The sequence below is a fragment of the Gouania willdenowi genome, chromosome 4, assembly GCF_900634775.1.
Source record: "Gouania willdenowi chromosome 4, fGouWil2.1, whole genome shotgun sequence".
In the NCBI taxonomy this organism is placed as follows: Eukaryota; Metazoa; Chordata; class Actinopteri; order Blenniiformes; family Gobiesocidae; genus Gouania; species Gouania willdenowi.
Genome location: NC_041047.1, coordinates 11098397 through 11126028, shown reverse-complemented (window position 1 = coordinate 11126028; position 27632 = coordinate 11098397). Strand labels below are relative to the sequence as shown.

General features: G+C 39.6%; 1 protein-coding gene across 6 annotated transcripts; it reads right to left on the bottom strand.

The window, feature by feature from the left end:
* Positions 1 to 32: 32 nt before the first annotated feature.
* rfx2 (regulatory factor X, 2 (influences HLA class II expression)) lies at positions 33 to 27632 on the bottom strand. Of its 6 annotated transcripts, none has more exons than XM_028445608.1 (19): positions 27600 to 27632; positions 18439 to 18547; positions 17096 to 17185; positions 15352 to 15434; positions 14887 to 15157; positions 13261 to 13335; positions 11289 to 11470; positions 10984 to 11103; positions 9570 to 9691; positions 9209 to 9327; positions 6525 to 6637; positions 5402 to 5553; positions 5172 to 5269; positions 3771 to 3920; positions 3482 to 3690; positions 3243 to 3396; positions 2589 to 2631; positions 1404 to 1561; positions 33 to 1369 (listed from the first exon to the last, which is right to left on the bottom strand). In XM_028445608.1, exons 2-18 carry the CDS (start codon positions 18544 to 18546, stop codon positions 1440 to 1442), a joined length of 2211 nt encoding a protein of 736 aa, XP_028301409.1. In that variant the 5' UTR covers position 18547; positions 27600 to 27632; the 3' UTR covers positions 33 to 1369; positions 1404 to 1439. The 6 variants fall into 6 exon arrangements, with proteins under 6 accessions (XP_028301409.1, XP_028301407.1, XP_028301408.1 ...); XM_028445606.1 differs by lacking the exon at positions 27600 to 27632 and adding an exon at positions 26948 to 27159; XM_028445607.1 differs by lacking the exon at positions 27600 to 27632 and adding an exon at positions 26948 to 27159 and having other exon boundaries at positions 33 to 1282; positions 1430 to 1561.

Genomic DNA, 27632 nt, shown 5'->3' with positions numbered 1-27632 from the left:
GACACCGATTTATTACACGTTGTGACAAAGTACAAAATACAGCTCAACTATGTAGTTCATTACAGACCAGCATCTGTCCTTGGGTTTGTTAAAATGTTGTCAAGAACAGGTTTAAAAATTACACAAAAATAAGGGTTCAGTATACTCGTTTAAGATCTTAGTTCCATAAAAATAATCTTCCGCCAAAAAATCTAAAATAAATTACAAAAAACATTACAAAGTACACATCAAAAAACAATTTCTTTTCCCCCAAAAGCACTTTTGAAGGCAAATTACTGCGACAGGCACAAGTTACAAAACAGAGCCTTAAATAACTTTTAAATGACTTTTCATTGTTACCAGAAAAATCAAAAAGAAAAACCCAGAGGGAAGGTACACCAAGCAGAGTATTTTCCACACAAAACTCAAACTCTAAACTGGTCTTTTTTTATTATATATAAATAGAACGATTCTCCTGTTTGTTGTGTGAGGGGCAGCAGCAGCACTGCAGGGAACAGAGAAGAAGAAACACCCAACAAACCGAGCCAGAAACGCCTTTTTCTTCTGATACAACACTGGATTAAACACAGATTATTAATATTATGCTGCTGGATTAGAATTAAAATAACATGTAAGACTTTGAACGAAGAGTAATCTACGTTTTTAAGAGGTTTTAATTTACTTGATTACTTTTTTTGGCTAAAATGCTTCAACTGATTTTCTTATTTGGCGACTTGAACTGAAATGCTGAGTCATTGGGGGACAGTTATATACATAAAGGAGCTACAAATTCTTCCATCCAATCAGTGCACAGCGTAGAAATCTAGTGAGGTAAACGAAGCGACTGTGATGGACTGAGTGTGGCTCCTTTGGGTCAGCGTCACATCATCTCCTCTCTCTCTCTCACACACACACACACACCAAAGGTGCTCTGAATTTTTTGAGGTTGGAGGACGATACATTCGTACTGCAGTAGAGGCACAGCTGAGGGATGAATAGACATCTGTAGTAGTGGTGGTTTTTAAAGTTAAGCAGTCTAAGGCACTCAATGACACGATAGAATGATACGACTAGTTAGAAAATCAGGAAAGGAGGAGGAGAAAAAAAAATGTCTCAAGCACGCACCAACGCGCGCGCGCGCACACACCACCACTTACAGTTATACATCCTATGAAAAGATACTGAACAAATTTATTCACAGTGGGAACAAAAAACAGAAGAGGAACAGAGCAGAGCAGTGATCCTTCACTGTTTTTACAAATGTCACATTAGTATAAAACCGTGGAGGATCCATTTAAAGGCTCTGTGTGAGGGAAACCAATGACAGAAGTGTGAACGTGAGGACTGAGGTTGCTACACTTTGATCACTTATGTACACACACACACACACACACACACACACACACACACACACACACACACACGACTCCCAGTTTGGCCAGAAACGTGCCTTATTGTGTTCACATCTCCTGCAGAGGGTGGCTTATTTCAATCCTCTCTCTCTTCACCGCCGGCTCGGACGCGCCTCGGGGCGTGTCAAGGTCGCTGCCAAGGTCGCTCATCTCATCGGAGAAAGACGCGTCTGAAAAAAACAGAAGCTTTTTCTTTTCACCACGGAAAGAAAAAGGAAAACTTTTCCATTGGAAACTAAATGTAATGAGAATCTCTGAACCAGGGTTGGGATCAATTTTGAAATTACGTCTTCATTTATCTATGTTCAATTACAATTACGTATTTTTTTCCAATTACAATCAAAATTATTATTTTCCCCTGGAAATGAATTGCACAATTACATTCTCAATTACTAAAGTTCAATTATAGAATTAATCACAATTACTAAACCTTTAATAGAAACCCCCATAAAACCTTTTGTGTTAGCTTTCTGTTAGCATTGACAACGGGTCAGTTTCGAACTATCAACTGTAAAATACACAAAAAATATGATGTAATTATTTTCTCATCTCTTGGATATCCCGTTAAGCTTCTTAATTAATGAAAATATTGGTATTCATATTTTTTTGTATCTGTATAATTTTTAAATAGTAAAAAGATCTTCAAGAGAACTAACAGGTAAACTTAATTTGATATACTTCATATTTTAATAATTATCTACGTAGTCCTATGTGTAAGCCATAGAACCATAACACGGTTCCCCAGTTTTGCGTTTAATTCAGTTATAATTGACATTTTTTATAGGATGTTCATGACAATTACAATTAATAAGTCAATTATCTGAACTCCATTACAAGTTCATTATGATTACAACGGCAACAGATTTTTTTCAATTACTATTACCATTATAATTATGCCATAATTGTAATTAATTACCAATTACGTGATCACAATTATAATTGACCCCAACCCTGGTCTGAAGTAATTTGTGTATCTGCACTCATGACTCCTGGAATAGAAAAGCACATGAAGTGGATGTAAAGAAGTTAAGAGACAAAAGATTAGGAGTAAATCCCTCCGGATGATGAATTATTAAAAACATGTTGAGTGTGTTTTGTACATGACACGTTATATTAGCAGTGATTTCTAACTGACTTCACACTATTTGTTTCTACAGTTCTGAGTCAGAGACAAATATGCTGATCAAAGCTTTTTACCTTTTTCCATGAACGACGGCATCATGGAACCCAGATCACTGAACTGCAAAACAAAGAGTTTAGAAAGCGTTGATCAACCCTGTTCTTTTTAATCACAGGTGTCAAACTCAAGGCCCGGGGGCCAAACACTGCCCTTTAGAGCATCCAATTTGGCCTGCAGCAACAAGTAAATCATTGTGTAAATTACCAACTCATTCAGTTGTAGATATCTCCAAAATAAACTCCACAATATTAGCAGGGCTTACATTTACCCCTATGCTTATATCACATGATGGCAGTCATTTTTATTCTCAAATTATTAAAAGAACTCTCAATTTTTCCAAAATCCTGCAATTTTCTTCAAGTATTCCACTAAATGTCCACAAATTACATAAAAATGGGTTACAAAATTGAAATAAATTGAAAGTGAAGATCCTACTGGGATTATATCTGTCACCTATTGCTTTGATATTATCAGCGCCGTACATATTTTATAATTATTGATACGTGAAAGTGCAAACTAGAGCACAACAATGATTCAATTACTAATTTTCCCGCCAAACATTTGTGGCCCACTTAAGATAAACTGCTCCGTATTTGGCTCATGAACTAAAAGGAGTTTGACGGCCCTGTTTTAAATCCTCTGGAGCAGCTTCTGGTGGTTGTCCTTCTTACCTCTCCCATCACTGCAATGGGAGTTTCTCCAGTGGCCTGAGCCACGCGGTGCTCCACCAGGTAGAACATGTACTCATCATACAGCAGACGGATCAGGTGGAAGGAGCCAAAGCTGGCGGCGCTGCGTAGAGTCAGGTCTCTGATCACCATCGAGCTGCAGAAGAAAACAGGAAGTTGATCAGGATCTAGTTTGCGTGTTTTTAGTGAAAAGGGTTGAGCGTGTGTGTGTCTCCTCGTGCCTGTAGAAGGACCATTTGAGCAGAAACTGTCGTGCTGCTTTAGGGAAGCTGGGGCTGCCCTGGTGAGGTTTGAGGACCTGAGTGACCACGTTATCCAGCCATGTGGCCCACTGGTCCAGAGAGCTCTGCTGCTGCAGCGTCACCTTAAAGTCTTGCTCCAGGCGCTGCACCACGCTCTCGTCACACTGGCACACCCACGACGCCTGCTCCTGTTCGCCAAACATCATCCACCAGTTAATACAACACCATCAAACACAAACCCGCACCAGCTGGACGACACGCCCCCTACCTGGACATTGGCGAAGTCCACCCTGTTGAGGTCTGAGAGCATCTGGTTGATCTGGGAGGTGTTCTGTAGGACGGCTCGTGCTGCCTGGGCCAGATGATTCAGACTGGTGTAACGTCTCAACGTCTGAGCGAAGGCACTGACCACTGCCACCTGCAGCACACGTTACATCATCGTTACATGGAATAAACGTCACACACCAAACACATCCATATTAGGGATGTAAGGATATATCCTAAATCGGCTAAAAATCGATACAAATAAGGAAATTAAAATTGTCCCACAAGCCGCACACTCAAGACCAGACAGAACATATCCCGAACCCGTTCAACCTGACACTATTCACATCTGTGTGCACGCATACAGCGGTGAGTCAGCATCCATTTGTGCGTCTTTCTCGCGGTAATCGAAACACATCACCTGATTTACCACGCAACGTCCGATCCAAATTAAGCCCATACTGCGCACGCACACAAGGTTTTCCACTGTATTTATTTGAAAACTTTTATTTTTATTTTATATTTCTGAAATATGAAAATATATTTAACTTGGTGATAAATAAAGTAATGTGGATTTTATTCTGGTTTTATGAGTTCAAACGGTTTGTAAGACGATAGAAGAAGAAAATATTAGTTTACAAAAAATCTTGACAATTAAAATAAGAATCTGGATTTTTGACGAGTCTGGATTTTTCTTCCACCAAAATATGATCTATATGTATTCAAATTGAAAGGAGTTAAGTTATTGATTTGAGTTTTGTTGTTTTTGTAATCAGGAATCCAATCGTTGGTTGAGTATCCTTACACCCCTAATCTACTGTATATACATCAACCCAACAAACTAGAAATGTGACAGGGAACATCTGATCAGCTGTCATATTTGATCAGTTACAGAGAATGTGAACGAGTGGACAGGATGGATCAGGGAAGCAGAGGCTTTGTTGCACTCAGCAACTCAGCACCAAAAATGTTTGTTTTTTTTACTTGTTAAACATTATTTATTCCATATTAATTAGAAATCAGATCTCACTGTTGATTCTCTGCATGTTAGGAAAACCAGGCTGGATATGGACACACCCTCAGAAATAAAAAAAAAAAACTACAAGCTCAGTCGTCATAATAGGGTCTTAAGAATGTGAAATTAAACATGGTTTAAAGCATCAAGGATCAGACTCAAAGGTGCTGACAGAGGGAAATGTTAAATATATGAGAGATTAGAGTTTTTAAATCTCCACTTCAAAAACGACTTAATGTCAATCCTTTTTTGAGTGTTACATTTATCCCTGCTTGAACACGCGCGCACACACAGTCTAAAGGAACATTTATGTCTTGATATTGTGATTTGAAGCAGAAACACTTTGTTGCTCTACATCATTCACACACTATCAACACAACAGTGTGTTACCTTGGACTGAACGATCTCTTGAGGAAAGTTGGTCATGGCGTTGGTCAGCCATCCCTCTAGACTCTTAGCGAAGTTACGGATGGCCTGAGTGAGCGTGCCTGCGGAGAATCCCTGTGTGTTAATGTAAAACTCACGGTGCGTGTCAGAGAGCCTTCATTAGAGGATTATTAAAGACTCGTCTAGAGACTGGAGTCTTTTAGTGTAAAAAGAGTCAAAGGTGTGTTACTGACTGGGAACAGGACGCAGCACGTCAGGGATCAGGATCTCCACCAAAGCCTGGTACAGGATGTGATCACAGCTCCTGATCCACAGTCTGAGCGGCTCATATTTACACAGAGACACCAGCTTCTCCGCGGGGATTAAACCCTCTGGGTCATCCTCACTACACACACACACACACACAAATGATGCATCAGACTCTTCACTCAGTGTTCATCAACCCTGGGCTGTTTTTACCAGCTAAGGCAGGGATGTCAAACTCTTTTCAGTCCAGGGGCCAAATATGAAGCAGTTTGATCTAAAGTGGGCCACAGATTATAGGCAGGAAAACAAGTAATTTCAACATTGTGTCCTAGTTTACACTTCTATGTATACATAAAATACAAAATATGTAAAAGAAAAAAAAAATGACCATATCCAAGAAATAAGTGACAGATATGAGTCCCAACAGGATCTTCACTTTAAATTTCCAAGATTTTGTGACTAATTTCATTAACATTTTACTTGAAGTTTTATACATAAGGCTGACATTATGCTGTCATTATTATGACATGACGCCTGTCATTAGCATGAATAAGGTGTCATGAAGGCTGTCGTTTGCTAAATTATGACACTTTTGGAGCTATGTTGGCATTTTTGGGATAGGTGGAGGGATCTAGTGGTTGGGGTAACGAACGGCACTTAATGACAGCCTTCATGACACCTTACTCATGCTAATGACAGCGTGATGTCAGCCTATATGTATATAACTTGTTACCCCAATTTCTATTTAATTAAAGGAAATATTATGTAATAATTTGAGGAAAATTGAAGGATTTTGTCCGAATTTTATTTTTTTCTCAACAGTTTAACATAAAAAATGACTGCATTCATGCGATATAAGCACCAGGAGTGTTCAGTTTTATTTACACAATGTGGGTTGAATTGGATGCTCCAAAGGGCCGGATTTGGCCTCCAGGCCATGTGTTTGACACGAGTGCCTTAGAAGCTTACTCCCTCTGAAGGTGTAATTTCTTCTTGGAATTACTTTCTTCTGCGGGCCGAATTGGATGCTACAAGGGTCAGATTTGGTCCCCGGGCCATGAGTTTGACACGTTACCTAAGGCCTGTCCAGCCTCCGTATGTGTGCTCTACCTGCTGGGGATAGTCGTGTCTCCATCACTAGATGGTGCTGTTGAACACCAGAAGGTCTGCCAGAGCTTCTCAATAAAGTGGAACTGGAGGTTCATCACCACATCAAGAGTGGCCTGCAGGAGGGGAGCAGAGAGAAAGGGGGAGGGGTGAAAACATACAGAGCGTAGCCATGACAACCAGACACACAACAAAGTTTGTGCAGCGAGGCACAGGCAGGCAGGCTATGGTCTGTGGCCCGCTCCTGGTCCTGTCAGACAATGCTTCAACATCAGCTTCTCCTGCTTATTTCACTAAACATCTGTCTACTCTTAGTGACCTGATGTAACCCACATGACTTCCTCTTTCCTGTTCATATGCATGAGCTTCTTCTTTGAAAGCACGTTTCAGTGCTTACAAGATACCCAGCACAAAGGACACCGTGGTGAGTTGATCTGAAAGCTTCTAGAAGGAGATTCACATTAAAGCCACATGGGATTGATCTGAGAGCAGAGGACTAAATTCTTTATCTTTGTTTTTCTTCTTTGGTGGTGCGTCTCTACGATCCACCCTAAGCCCACAGATCCATCTCTCTCCCTCTCTTTATCTGGCAGTACGCGCGTTTACCACTGGATCCTGTTTCACAGCCCGTGTAGACTTCAATCACATGATATGTTTTTGCTTTCTCTCCAGCCATCGCCATGGCAACCATGTTTACAGTTGCCCCCAGCAACAGGTCAAACATAGGACTCCAAAACAAAAAAAGAAGAATTCCCCATCCACTCTGAAGAAGAACGCCTTACCTTCACAGATCTTTGGTTTCTTTGGGCCTCGGAGGAAAAAACATAAACCCCTCCATCCTCTATTTCATTTGTTTTGCTATTTTTTACACTGAATGCTTTATCAAACTTAGTCATTAGTACTGGGATATTAATTTAATGGCCCTGTTGATGACTGCTTATTTATCCGTTACCATGACGTTATTAATTACATGCCCCACAGTAGAGCCTAATCCATTTACAGCTCCAACAGCAACACTAAAGTTGCACAGTACAGAACTTTTTCCGTTTTCCAATCCAACTTGTTTCCTTTTTTGTGTGCAGTAACTTTAAATAACAGTAACTAATAATAGTAATAGTAACTAATAATAGAAGCTGCCAGTTTAAGCCTTGGCTAATGTTTCAACAGGTCTCTGTTGGCTATATTAAGGTGAAGGGGGGAGATGAATAAACATTTAACAGACAGAGGCATTGAGAGCTGTAAGAGTGACAGAAATGCGGCGACAGACAAAGACAAGGAGCCCATGTGCCCGTCCACAGACAAGGCCACACAAAGGCACAAGGGGAGGCCACCACAAAGACACCAAGATGTCCACCCAGCGCGCTGAAAGGTTAATTGGCATGTCTTGAAAGCTGCACGGAGATGAAAAGACGGCTGGAACAAAGGGAGTGTGGTGAGGCTGGACAAGGGGAGGGCAGGGATAATATGATAAAGCCAGAGCTTTGCTGCTTTAATCACGGCCTCTCCTGCCTGTAAAGCCTTGTTTTAAAGCTCATTCTGACATTTTTTCTTCCTCAGGTTATTGCTCTAACACCTATGAAATATCATAAAATGATAAACATTTCCCCCCCAACATGTTATGATAATGTAAGCTTTTTGAGGCTAAACTCAGGCAATGGAGCAGACACCTGTGGAATGCTGCAGTTTTAAAAAAAAGAAAAACCAGATTCTTGAAGTAGAAAAGTCAGTGAGTGAAAGGCTCCCAAAGTTCAGACCCTTAACTACAGGTGACAGTAATGGATCACAAGTACTCACATTCCTGTAATTGAGTTGCTTTTATGTATATTTTTTCTAAATCAGTAATTTTACTTGTACTTAAGTACGTTTTAAAAGAAGTAAAGTAATTCAATAACTTACTACACCCAACTGTTACTGAGTAAATTATTATTTTTTGGTTTTAAAATTATCAACAAACTACAAAAAATCAACTGACCAGACAACAATCAAATGTATCACATTACAGCCGACTAATCGGATTAAAAGTAATGCACCGCGCCAAAACAGCAATGAATGCTGGTTATTTTCTCAGATTTAGAGTTCATACATTTAGCTATACTTACAGCCTGAGAATTATTTGAATTTGAATTATTTGGTGTTATTTTATTTTTAAGATAATTGTACATTTTGACAAACCTTTTATTTCATACAGATGCCTTTGTGGTCCCACATGTTTTACAACTGCTCAGTAAAATTAAGAAGCTTTACTCAAGACTTATTACTCTTCCATGTACAATTATAAACATTCAATGCAACTTCCCATTTCGACTACAATGAAACACAAGCAGCCGAGCTGCAGCCAATCAGAGCAGACACACTCCACACTGCAGATGAACTGGGTCTGTTATTTTCACCTTAGATCATTTTTAATAAACTATTTATTCTGTCTGATATCACCATCTCTCTCTGACTCGGGGCGGACTGCGCTGACTTAAAGCAGATCGCTCACAGTCTGCCGCACACCTAGTCAGGGGAACCTCCATTTTGAATTTTGAACAAATGAAACAAAAAATAATCTTACAAACTGCAGCTTTAAGATCAATGTGTGTCATGACAAATAATCACATCTACACGTTTTGGAGCAAATAACACATAGCATACACTTCTTCTTTGTATAAAGTATAGCGAAGTAGTGCTTTAGTGTGACCTACCTCACAGTGGTCCCTGTACAGTGTCTGCAGCTTTTTAATATCGGACATGTTGATTCGCTCAGGCAGAGGCTGACTGCCCAAGTCAGGAGATGGGAAAGTAGGCAGACTGTGAGCCATATCTGCATGAAAACACATTAATATGAAATAGAGAAAAATGATGTGAGTTGATCACTTTAATCTGTAATATGTTCAAATAATAATTTTGGGTATATCAACAAAATCATTAATAGGAATGTCTGCATCAACTTTGATTACAGCTGCAATATATGCTGCTCTATCGCAGCCTGTGTCCTAAAGATATTGATAATAAATATCCATGACTGTGTTGATTGATGGTGTTCATCATCAGTCGAGGCCTTACCGATGTACTGCTGATGGTGTTGACTCTGAGCAGCTACCGACTGCTCTGGAGTGCTGTTACAGTGCTGAGAGCTCCCACAGAGGCTGTCTGACATGCTGTCCACCTTCTGCAGAGGTTTGAACCTGTGAGCACGACAAGTGGTCAGGGGAAGGAAAATAGCAGTGAAATGTGCACAAGCACAGACGTCCTGCAGTGGATCAGGGGAGTGACTGTGTGCTTTATTATAACATGTAAGACTACGGCCCTGTTTACACGAGAATGTTTTCAAGTGAAAACAAAGTTTTGTTGCATTTCGGCGGTTCATTTACACAGCAATGGCGTTTTGATGCTTGGAAACGTAACTTTTAAAAAAAAAAACGGCCTCCAGAGTGGAAGTCTTTGAAAACACTTCCCTCTCTGTCTCTGGGAAACAACACTTTATGTGTCACAGGCATGCGCACTGCCACATAGACACACTGTTCGTGTGCATCACTCTTTGGAATTTAACTGATTTTCTCCAACAAATTGTTGATTTACTTCACGGTCACTTGGATCAGTGGAAACGTATTTCATGCCTGCCCCAGACTCTGACCACAATCACAGAGCTGCACTCCTAGAGCTGCACTCCTACTGAGAGCTATTTGCCCAAACCTGGGGTCGGCCTTAACTTAATGAATATTTTTAACAAGGACTTGTTTGTGGAAGTGTGTGTGTCACATATGTAGAGAGCAGGTTGCTGAGTTGTACGTCGCTTGTAGCGGCACATGAAGCTACTTGTCATGTTTATAATTGGATGTAGAACAAGCAACTAGTAAATAAAGCACACGGATGTAATGGAGTCGGGCAGCAATGTTTTCCGGCTTAAAGAGAGTTCGGCTTCATTCAGGTTCTGGCCGTATTTTGACAGCTATGAGCCAGGCCGGGTCTAACTTTGTAGGTCCGATTTAAGTTCTACTCTCACTTGTGTTCAGAGGAATTGTCTCTGTGCATGTGCTTATTTTGGTTCATTCCAAAACTACATCACCATCTATTGGCCTGGCATGTATACTACATTGTTTTGTATGCTTCGCGTGGTCCCATGTAAACAGAGACTGTTTTGAAAATGTTGCCGTGTAAATGTGGAACTTTTTGGAAACCAAAACGGTAACAAAGCAAAACGTTGTTGTGTAAACAGGATCTTAGTTTGAACACTGATGTACATCATATTTTCACAACATTTACCAAAACCGTTACCAGAGTTCCCATATGGGCCACGAAGACAACAAAACGGTGACCACAGTGACATAATGTGAATAAGATGGATGGAAAGAGGGATTCTGTGTGCTATAGCTCTACGATGAACTGTTCAGTGCTCTTGGATAAAAGAAACTACAGAAACCTCACAGAAAAAGGACTAAGATTAGTGTGAAAGGAAGAATAGGGAGAGCATGCCAACCTCTGTTTCTGTTGGACGGGCTGCTGCCTCATGGCCATGTACTGTGTATCCTCCTGTAGTCGGTTGAGAGGCGAGTCTGGCTTCACTCGGATGCCATAGTAATGATATTTAGAGTTGCCTCTGGTGGACGCAGCGAGAGAAAGGCCAAAAACCAGTGAGGAGAAGCTTTGTCATCAGTGTAATCACTATCATTATCCTTTTCCATCAGCTAGTCTCCAGTGTCTATAAGCATCATACTCGTCACATCCATAATGGCTACGTGATTACTGTTATCACCATCTGCCGCCTCTCCCTCTGACTTCTACCTCGTGCCCAGCCGACGAGTCCTCAGGCCCATGAAGACTGAGCGGATGAGTTTGCCAAAGGACGCAGCGTTGACTGGATCTAGCTTCTGCTCCTGACAGTGGCGAAGGTAATGGTTATACAGGGAGCATCGAGGTAGGCTCACGCCCTCCGCCGTCTCGTAGTTGTCCAGCAGCCACTGGAGCTAAATATACACAAAGAAAGAAAATGTTTGCACAATTCTCAGACTTTCCACTGGACAAACTGTGCATAGTAAGAGACCGATGACACAAAACAACTGAAACAAGTAAACTTCTGAGAGATCACACTGGCTCTTCTGTTATGGAGATAAGTGCTTTATTTACTGACAGAGCTTTTGTCAAAGCACCGTCAATAGAATTAAGTAAAACACAAGTGGGAAAGAAAAGTCACGTCATAAAACTGTTACTGTTGAAATACATACTATGGCTGTGTTCGAAATCGCATATTAACGTACTTCTCATACTAAGTCTAAAATGTCAAAATGAGTATAAAGTGTGTTCACGTTCGATAGTATGGAAAGATTATGTATGCGAGAAATACCGGGATGTATCACTATATCGGGACATTGTCATAACCGCCCCATGATGCAAAGCGAGCGGAACGTAAAATCCTCCTGGGACCAGCTTCAAGCTAAAAGTCAAACATCCCCTTTTCAAAATAAAAGAATCTCATCTTCCATTAGTTTTTAATGCTTTTGTAAGTAGGGCTCTTGTTTTGAAGTTAAACAGAAGCTTTGTCAGTAACACAATGGAGGGTCTTCAAAAATTTCCAAAATGTGGGAATGAAATGTGTTTTCCACGAGTTTTATGGATCAAATGCCCACATGATGATGTTCTACGTGGTCACTTTCTCGCTTAAAATGCTTTTAGAACTTTCGAAGGTCGAGAATTAACAGAGATATTTAACCTCAATGTACGTCTGGTTTTTGTTGTTGTAGGTTTGAAATGTATCTTGGTAAACTATACTTCAGTAGGAATGATCATCATCCTAATCCTCCTAACCATACTTATAGTATATAGTAGACAGTAGGAGTGTGACAATATCTCGATGCTCCCGCTAAGTATCGATTTCTTTTTTTTTTTCAAAACCTTTTCTGCTTTTTCACTAAAATGTGCAGGTAGGTCTTCACAGAAATTTTGTCACTGTTTGTTGAAGGAACCAATACATTGTTTACTGGAATATTGCACTATAATGGTGTCACTGGTAAGAAAGACCCTATTTTTTGTTTACAGAAAGCACTATTGGAGATACTTATTTGTTTACATTGGTATGATGACACTTATTTACAGAAATGTTGCACTAAAATAGTGTCACTGTTCATAGGATACTTTTTTTACTTTATTGTCTTTCAGAGATATAAAATAAAAAAATAATTTTTTCACTTAATCTTTTTTTTCTTGTTATGTCATAGATTATCGTAGATTGATTTCTGACCAATATCGATAATCGCAGTATTGTCATATCGTGAGATAATCGTTATCGTGAGCTTTGTATCGCGTATCGTATCGTGAGGTACCCAGAGGTTCCCACCCCTAGTAGACAGTATATACTCATTGAGCGTGTAGTGTATAGTACGTTAGTATGTGATTTCGAACACAGCCTATGATTAGGTAAAAAAATAACAGAATACCAACCATTAATTGAAGTTTGATTTGAGTGACAAGACGAAAGCAAAAAGGTCACATTTATGAAGGTTTTGTGCCAATAATTTTAGCTGAAAGAACATGCAGGATAAACACAGCCCGCTTTTTGGAGGGAAAGACAAAAAGCAAATGAAAGTTTGAATGAAGTTATCAAACATAAAAAAGCCAATATGAATGTCAGTGGGACTGTTCAGAGAGAGGAAGCTAGCAGCAGGCGTAGCAATGCAGACACGCTACAGGCTACAGCCTCAGCAACGTTTTCTCTCCGTTTTTTTTTGTCTTTTTTTTTGAGAGGCTCTGGTTGACTTACATGGCTGTTGAGCAGGCTGCTTTTGTGACTTGCAATTCCATCAGACTTTTGGAGGTTTTCAATCGCCATTTCAAGCTAAAGGAAGAAGCATGCAAAAGAGAGGACAGAGACAGAGAAGGGGGGGACGAGGCGAGAGTGAGAGAACGAGAAAAGGAGAAGGGACCAGAAAGAAGAAGCAGGGGTACATGACACACAAAAAAGAAAATAAAAAGAAAGGAGATAAAGGAAATAAGACTGTTAGCGAGCAGCCAGATTTCTGCATATCCATTCAAATCAGTCAGGGTCACAGCCCGATCCATTATTGGCCGACAAAAGCATGCAAATCAAGGGACTCATGGGGTTAAGCTGCTCAGTGAGAGTCATGGTCAGACACCTTAATACATGTAAATAAGATCCACAAACAGAAGCATAGGTCACATCCAGGTTTGAGACAATCTATCACCACGACTCCCCAAAGTTATCAAACACGGTAACGCAAGCTGTAACCAAGGTCTGCCTTTTTTTCATAGCACAACTACAAATATAGGTCCAACTGGCAGAGGGAACGACCAAACTATTGTTGAGCTGGAGAAGAAAAAAAATCAAGTCAGCCAGAGAAAAGACATGTGTTGCCAAACTGGAGGCAAAAGACGAGTAAAATGAAGCAGGCGGCGTTCCAGGCTTTAAGAAGGGTCCTGAGGGCTCCTGGCCAAATGGTAATGAGCCCCAGGGGTTACTTTGTTTCATAGGCCGCTCAAGTGCCTGTGAAACTCTCTGAAATGAGGCAGCGCTGAATTATTTAAGCTAGAGTCCGGATTCTACAGGCTACACTGCTCTTTGCAAAGCAAGGAGGTCCTCACTCAAGCTGCAGCTTCCTGGAAACACGCATTTAAAGGGATACTCCACTGTTTTTACAAATGTGGCCTAAAGTCTTTTAAATGTACTTATTAGAATATCTATGCCCAATAAAACACATTAGTGTGCACCATATTCATTTAATTAACTTTTAAAAAATGGACTACTTTACAGTTTAAGAGCCTGCGTTTCACCATCTTGAAATCACGTGACTGATGATGTCACACGGCCCCACTGCCTGTAAACATCCCATTGTTTTCTATTGGAGTGAAGCTTTCCATCTACTTTTTAGATCATTTAGCAGCTTTTTCGGTCAAAATTACAACTTGTGCTGCTTTTGGTTGCTCTAAAAAACCAGGAGAAGAGAAAGACTTCAATGTAACCCTCACTTGTTTATCAAAAGAGAATAAAAACAGACTAAAATACTCTGACTGCAGGGGTCAACAGTTCCAACTCTGCTGTTTGGTAGTTGACAATAAAGCAGAGAAGAAGACCTCTCCTAAGGAACCTTTACTCTCCCTTAAACAGTGCACAGATGACACTCTGATGGCTGAAATTAGCAAGTAATCACAGATTGTTGAAGACACACAAACCCTGAGAATAGAAGGACTTTTAGGTGGGAGTCCTTCGACAGATATATCAATAAGTACATTTCAAAGATTTTTGGCCAAACTTGTAAAAAGGGTTGAGGCTAGTTTGTAACATGAAGTAATTCCTAAGGTTTATTCATTATATGATGCTTTTTAACTTGTGTGTAACATGCAGCGGTGTAATAGAGGAACTGTTGCTCACCATTGCTGAGGAGGAGCGTGACGAGTGCGATATGTGGTTGCGGCCTCCCTCCATACTTCCTCCGTGGATCAGATAGGTGCTGCCACTGGAGATGATGTGGCTGCTGCCCACGTCCATGGCGATCCCAACCATGCTGTGAGGGGGCACGCCTCCACTGGCTGAGGACACCACCGTGGTGACATGAGTTCCACCGGGCTGAGAGTCAAAATAGGTTCCTCCACTGCTCTGCCCGTACAACTGAGCCTCAGGATTGTAGGAGTAAGCCGTGCGGCTGAGGAGAGATTATTACCGTTCTCAGACTGTCCAAAATAAAGTAAATCTAAGATACAGATGCTAATATTATTCTATGCTCTCTAGAAAAAGGTGTTTTTTATTATAATGGCACAAGGGCAAAGTTCCTCGACATCTCTGATATCATAAAAAAACTGACATGTACACACAAGTTACACACATGAAGATACTTACATTGTTCCATTGGGATAAACAGCGTCTCCACCTTCTCCTACATACTGAACCTGGGATGGGTAGACATGTTGGACCTGCTGAACCTAAAAGGAAACAACAGGACAATGATAAATATAAAATAGTTTCTTTATTGATGCCTGTTAGAGCCTGATATGTAACAACGACCCGAAATATAACAAGAAACAAATCGTTATAAGTTTTTGAAATAAAACCCAAAATGTTACAATTGGTCAATAATGTAACAAGATGCTGAGCCCAAAACGTGAAAACTTTTTGCCTTTAAAAAAAAATAAAAAGTTACCAAAAATGTCTAGGTTCATAGATATACATACACAAATCACACACACACATTTACACATACACATTTGTGTATGATACTACTCTCTACATTGAAGCAATAAACCCTTAAATCCATAAATAATTAACTCACGCTTCTAATAAAATGATGACACTATTAGGGTAAACATATTTTGTGTGTCCCATAATGTAATAACTTGTTACATTTTGGGCTAAAACATTTCCGTTTTGGGTTCAGCATCTTGGTACATTTATGACAAGTTATTACATTTAAGGTTTTTTTAAAAAAAAATTCAATTTGGATCTTGTTACATTTTGTCGTTGTTACATATCGGGCTCTAACAATGTTTTTGTCATACTAATGGAGAATCTTTGAATGAAAAACAAGTATGCTTTTCATTTTTTTTATTTGTTGTATGCATGTATACATTTATACTGTATACATGCACACTGTGTTATAATGTTGGGAGGAATGCTGTGAGGAAGGAAGAGGATCATGAACACTGCAATAAAATACGGACGTGAGCAAAGCTGATAAAAGTAAAAATGTATTCATTAGAATTTAAATTTAAATTTAACGGAACAACAACAGGCCATGTCCACAGTCATCATGCAATTGATGGCCAGTGATTTTCTGAGTGTAAAAAATAAAAGACACAGCCAGGTTAAGCACCTTCATGTTTCACAGACAGGATTTGGTTCAAGGTTCGAGAAACGCTGCAGCAAGTTCATAATAAAAACAGGCATTAAAAACTAGCAGTCAAACACCGTCACAGCTGGGAAGCCAAGATTTAAGATTTAACTCTTTCAGAGATGATCTCTATTCACCTGCGTTGTGTTAATGTTTTGAAGCCCCTGGTATTCATGCAGTAACTCAGGCTCAGCCAGAGAGAGAAAGTTAAGCACACCCATGAGAAGCAAAAGAAACAAGAGAGAGCTTCTTCATTAAATGCCTCATTTAGGCTGTTTATTCTGCATTTACCACAATAAAGTTGGGTTACAATTGACCTTTTTTACTTTTAATGTTTCGGCCAAATGTGACAATGCATGCACAACTTAAAGGGGAAGTGAAACACTTTGACAGATGGATATGTATTTTTGATTTGGTAAGAATGCATTAATGTTTTATTGTTAGTTTTGCCAAAACAATGGCAGATGTTGATATTGTGGCTTTCCACAAAAATGCCTAAATCCTCTAATGTTTGGGGCTCCATAAACGTAATACAAAAACACCCCTATAAACTTAAAAGCACTTGTGGTAGTGTTTCTCTTCCTCTTTAAAGCCTATTATTTCAGCTAATTCTACCTTAATTCTTTTTAAAAATGACCTTTTTCTTTCATCTAACTTCTGGTTATAAATATTTAAAGCTTTACTAGAAATGGTTAGAAGCTTTGGGGTGCACATTTCCTTTCATGGTTCTGTACCAGTATGTACAGTACTGTGTACCTGCTGAGGGACCTGTTGGACCCTGGGTACTGAAAGCTGTTGTACTTGTCCTCCTTTCTGAGCTGAGCCTGTGGCTTGAACCAGCACCCTCTGTGAGGATATAAGACACATTACAATGGCATGAACATGTAGAGACACCACTGTAAATATGCAGCCTTCTCCGCAGCACTGGAAAATATCTTGACTTATTACGGTGCACCCTCCTAGTGCTTGGTTGCACCCACTTTTATTAATCCTGATGATGGAAACTTTTGGTCGAAGTCACAAAAATCGTAATAACGTGACTTATTCCACAACACCATTCAGATAAGCTGTGGAGTTCAGTTGATGCTCATTTGATTATCTTTGGTGCCACCACAGATGATCTTTTGTACATCTTGGATATAAACAGTGGGTATTTCCTCTGAACTCTGCCATCAGCAAATAAACATCTGCCTGCAGTACTGTAGCTCATTGGACAATTTTCCCTTAAAAAAAACAGTAACACAGCCGACTGCAATAGTTACACCAGCCTGTTTATCAGCCTTCTTCCTCAACCTGATGGTTGTTTGGAACTTCAGCAGGACTTCTTAGCTATGATAATGGGATGAAATGCATAAGGTATGATGTTATATAACCATTGCTGATTGAGCACTGCAGTAAAGACATTGTGAAAAAAGTATTTTTTTGTTGTTTCTTTGTTGTTGTTTTTTGCTTCCTTTAAATATAGCAAATCACTCGACTCAGTTCAAAGAACAACTTTGCTTTTGACTAAATTAGAGGTGACCCGATCTGATATCGGTCCGATATTAGCCTGAAAACGAATATCGAATAACGGATTCAAATTTCCTGATTTTCCGATTTAAAAAAAAAAAAAAGAATTAAAAAAAAAAGTATTAATTAATTATTTTTATTTATTTTATTCACTTGTAGAATACTGTAGATATTATGTTGAATGTTTAAAAATATGTTACCAATTGGTTAATAATAAATAATATATTTTTTAATAAAGAAAAGAGAAAAAAAAGTATGTATGATTCATGCTGATATCGGATCAATTTCGGCATCGGTCGATATTAAAGGCTGCAATATCAGTATCATATCGGAAATGAAAAAGTTATATTGGGACATCCCTAGACTAAGTTGTTTATCAGCCTTTGGTGTTAAAAGTTTGAATTATCAAATTTGATATTGTGTTAAATATTTCTAAAAAAGAAAAATATTTCTCAATTTGCTCTAAAAAGAGGATCATTGTTACTTTGTTGATATATATTGTGGTATTCTGGTCCATCACACTAAAACTGATGTGGTTTGTTTATGAGAGTGTTTCTCTTGTTATTATAGCAGAGTGGTAAAGGGAATACCTGCTGGGAGGCTGGGACAGGCTGTACCACAGGAGCTTGTGCTGATGATGACGTCCGTAGCGCCGCCACATTGGCTGTGGTGTCTGACCCTCCCTCTGAGCTCTGCATGCTTGGAGACATAAAGAAAAAGATTGCATTTGAGAACTGGGACTGTTTTAAGTAAACCTATAGTTTAGGAAAAAAACAGACAACCTTTTCTGTTTTGGAGCTACAGGGAAATACAGATGTACACACAGTCCTGCTGACAGAACAGATTTGAGTGTAAAACTTGTAGTTGAGAGTTAAGTGCTTCCTGAGGTCCAACTCCTAACTACTTTTATAGAGGTGACAATGTGCACAGCACAGCACAGCAAAGGAAAACAAAAATGGAGAGACACAAAAGCTCTTTTTTAAAAGAGAGAGAGAGGCGGGGAGGGAAGAGTGGGAGAAGGAACAAGAAAAGAATAGAACGACAAGGGCCGGGGGAGTGCGTAGAAAAGAAACGTCCCAACTCTCTCCAAAAAAAAAAAAAAAGGAAAACTGAGAAAAAGTTGGAAATGGAGGTGGCGTCGTCATCCTCGTTGGAGTCCTGATGATCTCCAGCATTTATTTCCAACAAGGGCCAAATCTCTAAGGGCTCCAATAATCCAGCTGATATGAGGAAATTCCTCAATGCTTTGTAAACGTTTGCTGGTTGCTATGGTGAGGAATCCATGACAACCACCCCCGCCTCACCCTTCACACCCCTCCATGTTCACTCCACTATTTCCCCCTTTTATAAAAGCTCTAGCACGGGAACTTTGGAGTGTGACCACAAAGAGGAGAGAGGGAGGAGGGCTGGAATAAAGAGAGGCAGATATGGCTCAGTTAGGGGCGGCTTGGATTGATGTGATTTCTTTAGATTAAGGGAGGGAAAAAAAACCTAGAAGCTAAACGAGAACATGGTGTTTCACAAGTTGTATTACAGCAGAAAGCTGCAAGACGCAACTGGCTCTAAACACACCATGATTAGTCATATGACTCAATATTGCAATTTAGTGACAGAGACCTGACAAACAGCTCTTAGACTGCAGAAACGTTTTAGGTTAGAGTTATTAGATACTAGTGGGCTAAGCTCACACAGTCCAGGCTAACCTAATTGAGTTCAATGTTAAAAGCTCAAAATAAAAAGCAGGAATCCTGTGTCCATACTAGGGGTGTGCATAGCCATGAATCTGACGATACAATTTTTTTACTTGCAAGATCAAGTAAATGGTAACTAACTGTAATTCAAGTACCAATATCAAAAACAAGTGGTATGTTTATCAAACGGTCAAATTACATTTTTCAAAAAAACATAACTTTTGCTTCTACAACAGATTCTGATTCTGTTACGTTCTTAAATCTTTTTCTTTAAAGTAACCACATACATCTATAAAAGCACCCAGTTTGTTTTATGACAATAAAGTACAATCAACTTCCAAACTAAAATGCATTGAGGAGTGAGGTAGTTTAACAAGGTCTGATGTGGTTCACTGACACTTAGTGACTAGGCGTTTACGTGCTATGCATATGTTAGTGCAATTAAATTGTTTTATTTCTAAAAAAACATGATTTAAAAAAATCAAATTGGACATTTTTTTGGATCGATACAATTATCGCTATTGTTCATCAATACACAAATGCTTTAAGTCTTTCAGAGATAAATTAAAATAACTTAGAAATGTTGAAATGTTTTTTTTTAAAGCTAGAAGATTGTTAGTTATTATTAGACAAACTTTTCTAATTATTTTCATTCTTTGAAATGAAAATAATTATGTTACCCTTAAATTACAAAATATACCCACTTCATGTTCATGACAAATAAACTGACAATGGAAGTAAATGTTAGTCCATCTTAAAGATATTCAGCCTTGCTTTAACACTTCTAATAGTTCATGTTCAATTAATTTGAAAGTCCAGAGCACACTTAGCACAAAGGTGTAAACACTCGTATGGGATTTAAATGCCCCCTCACACCTCTTGCTTGTTGCATTAATGAAGCAGTGAAATTATTGTGAGAGTAATGCAAAAAACCAGGAGAAAACTATTTAAAACGCTGCAGCATTGTTCAAGCTTGTCTCTGAAGCCTGGTATTTATACACAGAGTGTGAGTGAATCCATAAATACACTTGTTACAATCCCATCATTTTTCTGACACTTGTCATTTGACACAAGTCGAGGGACACTTATGTCTTCTTAATGACTGGCTTGTATGAAGAAAACCTTAAGCACTGGCCGCAGGTTTTCAATAATAACCCATTAGCTTGAATATGATCAGTGAAGTGAGTCAAATCCTGTGATGGAAGGGAGACAGAAAAGTGCACGCTTATTCTTAACAGCATTTCTGCTTTTATTTCAAAGAAGGTTAAAAAGCCACACACACATTTTCCAGCAGCCACTGAGCAACTCAAAGGTGGAAGCGCACCAGGAGACTCATCACAACTGTTGCAGACCTACCATAATCTTTAGGGGCCAAGACTTTCTGTTTCCAACCAAGACCTAACTTTAATCATAGAACTGTTTTAGTGCCAAGTCTGTGAACCTTGTTTAAATCATTATATGCTCATCTAAAGCGCTCGTGTAATCCTAGATGAGCACTGTTGCAACTTCAACTCTTCCTAGAAATACCACAGTTTTACAAGCTTTACAAAAAAAAGGAAACATATTCCACCGCTTTAAAGCCTGACAAAAGTGATTGATATTAAAGCCGATAACATTAATGCTGACGACTAGATTAAATCATCTGTCAGTGATCAAACTTCAACGGGGGCTCAATCAGAGAAAAACATATACAGATGTTCAATTAAAAGCAGGAACCCACAGTCTTGGCTCGTGTTTGCACTGGCCCACATTGTTTGCAGAGCAACAATGGTTGCTACAGGCAACACTGTCCACTCCCGTTTCCAGGAGCCTGTTGCTATGCAACCAACAGAATACTTCCCAAACCAAACAATGCCATCCCCCCACCTGATCCAACAGTCTCACGCTAAGTACAAACTTAAAACAATAAATACTACTTAGACTATTAATTTTAAGGAAGACAGAGAGATATTCCTGAGCTTCAGCCATAGAAGATCTACAGATATCACCATGGTAATACCTGGACTGAAAAAGCAAATTACTTGTTTTTTCTTACTTCTTTGTGGTAGGAGGAATACAAGTTCTAGTCACAAAAAATCATGTCTTTCTTTGAGTTGGGTTTTATACCCAAAAACAATATAAGAACAGGAAAGAGGCCTACTCAAGTTTCTTGGAAACAGCTTGAACAGTACGTGCTTTTTTTCACCATCTCAAAGAAAGATCAAATCAACGCTAATAGTTTTTTTTTTTTTTAAAGGATTTTATTATGTTGTTTAGCCTTGTTCCTCTGCCTCACCACAAATATCTCCAAAAAGCAACAGGTCCTAGGAAGAGTTGCATAATCATCCAATTTAGAGGTTACACTCTATGTTTTTAAACACATATAATGTTTAGTTTACCATAAAAATATGTCTTTGATTTCAATGACATGGGCACACGTCCTCACACAAAGAGTGAATTAAGATATGATGAGATTTCCACAACAGAGGCTGTTCTTCAAGCCTGTCTCATTAATTCATGGCTAATCCAATCAAAGCAGCTCCTGGGGTCTGCAGATGGCACAGTTAGGGAGGGGGCAAGGGGAGAAAAAGGAGGAACTGACCAATGTCTCTGATCCAAGTGCATCACCCCCCACCCCACCCCACCTTCCCACCTCTGGTCATCGGCACAACCTGTCCAGTAGTCCGTCCGTGTGTGTGTGTGTGTGCTGCTAGTTTGACAGCAACAGAGAGAACGATCAAACTGTTGCCATGGAGATAGTGTGTTCGCCTTTGCTTCAGACCAGGAACTTCCTCCCCCAACACCCCACCTCTACAAACCCTTTCCCGATTTCCACTGCCCCACCACCACTCTCATGCACCCCCTTCCCTCACCATTTATCGTGATGAAAAGTGGGGATTTGAAGAAAAAAAACACACAAGGAGGAAAAGGGAAATGAAGAGGAGTTTGAGGATTGTCACAACTGGAGATGCAATCAGACTAAACAAATGTGTGTGAGCCTCAAGAGTATCCAACCCTGCTACACACACACTTACTACAATGGAAGATTTGCCTTGTTTTTCTTGGCTGTTTAGGAACAAACACTGGGTAAAGAGAATGAATTTGTAAATAACTGATTTACTAATAAGAAGCTGAAAGGAAAACCACGGTACAGTGTGCGTTCTCCGTCGCTCGTTTTAACAGGTGGGTTTCTCACCAGTGAGCTTTAAAGAGTGCAACACATGTTTACATGACGTCCACAGTGTTTCTCTGTCTCTCTCTCTCACACACTCGCAAACTGCGAGTTTGTATTGCTATAGAAAAGTGGGAGGTTAAGTAGCTTTTTCATGGATGGCCAATTGAGGTTGTGTTTGAAGGTGGGATGTCAGGGACATTTAGGTTTGTTGTGAAATGTGTAGAGTGATAACTATTGTGTTTTCATATATTTTGGCTTTTAGCAAAGACACTGTAGGGAGTTGAACCCCATTCCACTAATGTTAAACTACCACTACCATTGCCTTTTGCTTTTTTAGCCATTGGGAAAAAGCAAAAACAGTGATTAATTTATCTGCTGTCATTGATGTCTAACTTCACCACTATTATCATCAGTAACTATGTAAATTGGTAATTATAGAACTTGGCTATAGACTAAGTCAACATTCCTTAGAGCATTTTTTAAAGATATCCAAAACTCAAACTAATTCCTTGTCTTTGCCTAGTTTTGAACATATTCAAGGTAAGTTACGGATAGTTAAAGTAATTTTTACATGACAAAATGTAAAGTGAGCAGTGAGCACATCTGATCTGAGACAATATGATTGGCTATTCCTTTAGGCAAAGCTTCTGCGCAGCTTTCAACTAATCTTGAGTTACGTTGCACACCCTTGAACAAAGCAGCAGCCATGTTGAAAGTCTCAGGTCAATCTGAGCCTGATTCGCAGAGATATTTGAGGAACAGACACACACAGACAGAGGTTCCTTGCTTTATATAAAGAAGATAGACAGATAATAAACTTTACACAAATTCTTATCAGTTTCTGTAACCTCAGAACTTCATAGTAAATAGGCTGTTCTTTATTACATTAGAATTTATAAATCAAGCTCTATTATAGTGACAACGTTGATTTCAGGTTTGTGCCACTTTTAAAAGTATGTAGACCATTAAATGGTATAAAGCAGTTGAAAGATTTCCAAAAGCAATCTAAAACCAACCGAACAGAAACAGTTGGAAGTTGGAACCCAACAGTGGTACTTTGCTGATTAAGCCAATTCTCACAAAAGGCTGTCTCAGCTCTGATTTTTTTTTTTTTTTTTTTTTTTACTTTGGAGGATTACAAACCCAGAACTTCTTCTTTTAGTCAAATAAACATCCACCAAACCAGCTTTTACATTTGACAAAAGGAAGGAGAAGTAAAGAGTGGATGGGGGGTCTGCTACAGTCCTCAAGAGGGTGGGCACTAGGCCATTGTGATGCTAATGCCAGCACCCTGTCTGCTGTTTGTGGCAGGAAATTTAATTAGCAGAGGTGTAGCTATGATACTAACAGGTGGAATGTAAAGAATGCCACAGATGACACACACACACACACACACAAATACAAACAGACAAGTGGAGAGAAACTGAAAAGCAGTTCATTTCACAACAAGTTTCTACTTGTTGCCTCCACACGTGAGCGCAGCACTGACAGACTTTTCCAGGAGAGGTTTAGGATTTGTTTCTCAGTATCCTAGCAGCGTAAGCCTGCAATGATTTCCAAAATCTTTACAGCTAAAATACTCGGCACAGGCATGACGAGGAGACGAGGACACTTTATAACCCTTTTTTTTCTTTTCAACAATCTCTTATATCACTTAAACCCAAAATCCCTTGACAAACAGATGAATTACAAAGATTATGAAACTGAAAAGTGTAATGGAAATATCATTAATTTCCACTTAACAATCCCTGCAAGGCAATCTGCCTAAGTTTTCCTGCTTTGCTCTGTGATTCATTTTATGTCTTTGATTGGAGTCATGAAGCAACCGTCAGACATTAACATGTGCAAAAAGTCACACAGTCCACTACTCACAACAACAGGCGGTAAATGGTAGTCGACATGAGTTAGCAGCAGCAGAACTAATGACACTGACCTGAACAGGTTCATTTCTATATCTGTGACTGCCTATTACACTGGGAACTTATCCCTGGGGCAGAGGCACAGGCTTCATCTCGATAAGCTAAATACAGCATGCAACATGCAAGCACATCCACTACTACTACACACACATGCACGCACACAGAACATAAGACTGAAAACGTTGCTGCTGGGTCATCCTAACAGACGGCTGCAACTGTCCTATTGATAGCTCAACTGTATTGCACACAGCAGACCACTAAACACTCAAAATGGCCTCAGTAGACCACAGAACCAACCTGAGACGTGCCTGAAAAGTGGCTAATGTGGGTAAATAAATGCTGATGTACAACACCTATAAAGGTTTTCAAGCCACAAGTCATTAAAACATGGACAAAATAAATTTACTGTGAGCCAGAAATGTTGAGGAGTCAAAACAAATCAAACTCTACAAACAAATCTACTTTTCAGTAAAATAGTTCTGCCCTTGCTAGCATAAAATGCTTCTCTCTGACCATCATTTTCCTTTAATCTGCCCCTGCAAGCGAACAGCACCTAAGTGAGAGAAGATCAATATACATATAATTAACAAAAACACCTCCAATTTCTAATTACTGTACGTTTCCTCACCTTTTTCCCTCTTCAAACCTCTTTCCACGACTTATGCATTTGATTTGTGTATCAAGTTGCCATGTAAACATAACAGTGTCTTGCTCATATTGGAGGTGGGGGTTGCACAGTCACGTCTGGATTCTTTTTGTTTTTCTAAAGAGTTCTCACAAATGGAGCGTCTTTCTTTTATTTCTTTCTTTAAAAACCAAATGAAATGTCAGTAGATTTAGGGTCTTTTTTGGGCTATTTCTTTACAAATGTGATGCAATCTGACTAAACTTGCATAGTTTATAGTTCATGGTATTACACGCTTATAACAAAGCTTGCCAAAAATGGGAACAGAAAACTAAATAGAATTCTATTTAGATCTTGTGTATGTTACAAATTGGGAATAAAACAGATACAGCTGTAGGAAAACCAGAATGCTAAAGTTCATGTATTTACTTAGCAAAGAAGCCCTGCAATGTCCCAGTTTTGATCATTGATTGTGCCTTAGGGTACAACATGGTTGTGTAGTGTGAATCTTAATAATACATTTATTCACTGTGCAGCTATTTTGCACCATGTGTGCCCATGCAAGACAGAGCCTAAGAATACACAATAAAGCACATGTTAACCTCTATCACACTACTGACAGTAAAATGCATATAATGCAACATAAACACTGAAAGCGAGGCTGTTACAGCACCACCTAGCTGCAAAGTATGCTGACATTCAACCTGTAGCTTCAATCCGGCAAAACTTGAAAGCATTGTTTAGGACGATCAAACATCTGTATTCTGTCAAAGCCAGATGTGATCTGCATCTGGCTCCTCGCTCTCTCTCTCTCTCTGTGTGTGTGTGTGTGTGTGTGTGTGTGTGTGTGTGTGTGTGTGTGTGTGTGTGTGTGTGTGTGTGTGTGTGTGTGTGTGTGTGTGTGTGTGTGTGTGTGTGTGCGTGTGTCGGCAGTGCATCTGGCGTCATGAAACAACCCATTTGTTTTATGATAAATCTATAAGATCAAGAGAGAGAGTAGCCTAGATGAAAATGCAGAAAAAACCACAGGAAAAGGCAAGCAGAGATTGAAACGACGAAAAACAAGGGGGGAAAATAATGAGCTGCTGCGATTTAAACCTGAGAGAACGAGTTCAGCCGATGTTGGACCACCCAAACCAACAATGCTATCAGGATTAGCTTATGCCAGGTACAAAAAAAAAAAAAAAAAATCCACCTGACTAAACATAAAAAAAAAGATAATGGAAAGTTCTATGAAACACCAGAGCTGCTGTCAAACGCTCCAACTCACAAATGAACTTCCACTCATGGCCGCGGCTCGTCCAACATTAGCATGTCGGTAAGTGGCAGCCTGCGAACATCCATCCATGAAACACACACACACACACACACACACACACACACACACACACACACACACACACACACACACACACACACACACACACACACACACACAGCGTAGCAACGACAGGAAAGTGACACTTGGAAGCTGGAGCCACGTTAACACTGCTTGTAAAATTGAAACAACTGACATACAGCAGCACAAATGGTTGAGAAAGAAAGAGAGAGGGGAAGCCTCTTCAGGCGGACATTACACCGACTTTTTCCCTCCGACAAAAAACGGAGCTGCGGTGAACGATTAAAAAGTTTCTCCAAAACGACGCCCTTTTAGCTAGCTGAGCACTTCTCCTCTATAGTACGTTAATAATGCTGTAAATACATAGTCACCTTATATTCTCGTGAAAAACTTGTCCCTCTTCTTCCAACTCGCACGTCGGTACTTCGAGATGCTGCTGCTGCTGCTGCTGCTGTTGCTTAGTGTTGCTCCGTTGGTAAGTAACTGTCTCCACGGCTACAGTCACTATAGCGCGACGGGGTCTCGAGGCAACTGTTGCTAAATGCCAACGTAATAACCGTCACTGTGTGAGGGAGGAGTCAAAAGACACGCGGACCCGCCCACTTTGTACTGAGGGATTTTTACCACTAGGAGGTGCTGGGTTACCAAATAATATATAAAGTTTCAGTTCATATATTAGTCCTTGGTATGAGAGAACTCGTATGTCATACATCGAAACCAAAGCCGTTTAGAGACCGTCACATGGTTCATGTAGACTCAAATAGTTCCCGGAAGTTATTGGCGGGCAATTCAAATCCATTGATTCCGAGAGACATAACTGGGATTTTCGGTAATTTGTCGTCAATAACTGCAGTGATTTACAATATTTATACAGTACACCGTCATATGTATGCGTATATACAATATATGTTATTATCATTAATAATAATAATCCACGAACATGCTTTAATGCACACGTTAATGGGTTTAGATACGCTGGTAATAATAACAATAATATCCAATATGATTTTTTAAACGTCTTACCGTTTCAAAAGTGCATCACAAACTGTCTACTCC

What these genes read in the sequence shown, in the direction of transcription:
- rfx2 (XM_028445608.1), bottom strand. Translation starts at nt 18,546, where the DNA reads ATGCAGAGCTCAGAGGGAGGGTCAGACACCACAGCCAATGTGGCGGCG. An exon ending in GACACGACTATCCCCAGCAG is followed by an intron (nt 5,554 to 6,524) that starts GTAGAGCACACA and finishes GTGTGTGTGTAG; the next exon opens with TGAGGATGACCCAGAGGGTT. An exon ending in CTCAAATGGTCCTTCTACAG is followed by an intron (nt 3,397 to 3,481) that starts GCACGAGGAGAC and finishes TTTCTTCTGCAG; the next exon opens with CTCGATGGTGATCAGAGACC.